The 647-nt window shown below is 49.0% G+C and overlaps 1 protein-coding gene across 1 annotated transcript in view; it reads left to right on the top strand.

The window, feature by feature from the left end:
• LOC125481768 (von Willebrand factor A domain-containing protein 7-like) overlaps positions 1–647 on the top strand; it is a gene marked incomplete at its 3' end in the record, with an annotated part of 15,755 nt that overhangs the window by 3,325 nt on the left and 11,783 nt on the right. The window contains exon 3 of the mRNA XM_048593672.1: positions 273–542. Coding sequence (XP_048449629.1) covers positions 273–542 — 270 coding nt within the window. The remainder of the gene's footprint in view (positions 1–272; positions 543–647) is intronic.

Genomic DNA, 647 nt, shown 5'->3' with positions numbered 1-647 from the left:
ATTCTCTCACTCTCTCACCCTCTGAATCTCTCACTTATTCTCTCACTACCTCACTCACTTATTCTCTCACTCTCTGAATCTCTCACTCATTCTCTCATTCTCTGAATCTCTCACTCTCTCACTCTCTCACTCTCTCAATCGCTGATTCTCTCATTCATTGTCTCACTCTCATTCTCTGAATCTCTCACTCATTCTCTCACTCCCTCACTGTCTCACTTTATCACTCTCAGTAAGTCCCAGGCACATTTCATCTCTTTATGCATTCCGCACAGGAGCTGATGGCAGAGAAACTCTTTGAGAGATATTACGGAAGGCCGACTTCAGTGTTTCACTTTCAAAACTCTGTCAAGGTGATGACCAGCAGTAACACCAAGGTGGACTTTGTTCACGTGGCAGAAGGCAGGTACCATTTCGATTCAGAGACGCTGGCTGAGGGCAAGAACCTCCTGCTCAGGACCAAAAGCAAAGCAATCAAAAATATCCTGCAACGCAACTACAACAAAGCATTAAAGAACGTTGGCTCACTGCTACACACCCTCCAGGTCAGTGCTGGGAGAGTGCCGCACTGTCGGAGGGTCAGTGCTGAGGGAGCGCCGCACTGTCGGAGGGTCAGTGCTGAGGGAGCGCCGCACTGTCGGAGGGTCAGT

This window comes from Rhincodon typus, unplaced genomic scaffold (assembly GCF_021869965.1).
Source record: "Rhincodon typus isolate 14 unplaced genomic scaffold, sRhiTyp1.1 hic_rhity00003469, whole genome shotgun sequence".
Lineage (NCBI taxonomy): Eukaryota > Metazoa > Chordata > Chondrichthyes > Orectolobiformes > Rhincodontidae > Rhincodon > Rhincodon typus.
Note: the sequence above shows the minus strand (reverse complement) of the source record. Positions and strands in the feature narration are given on the sequence as shown.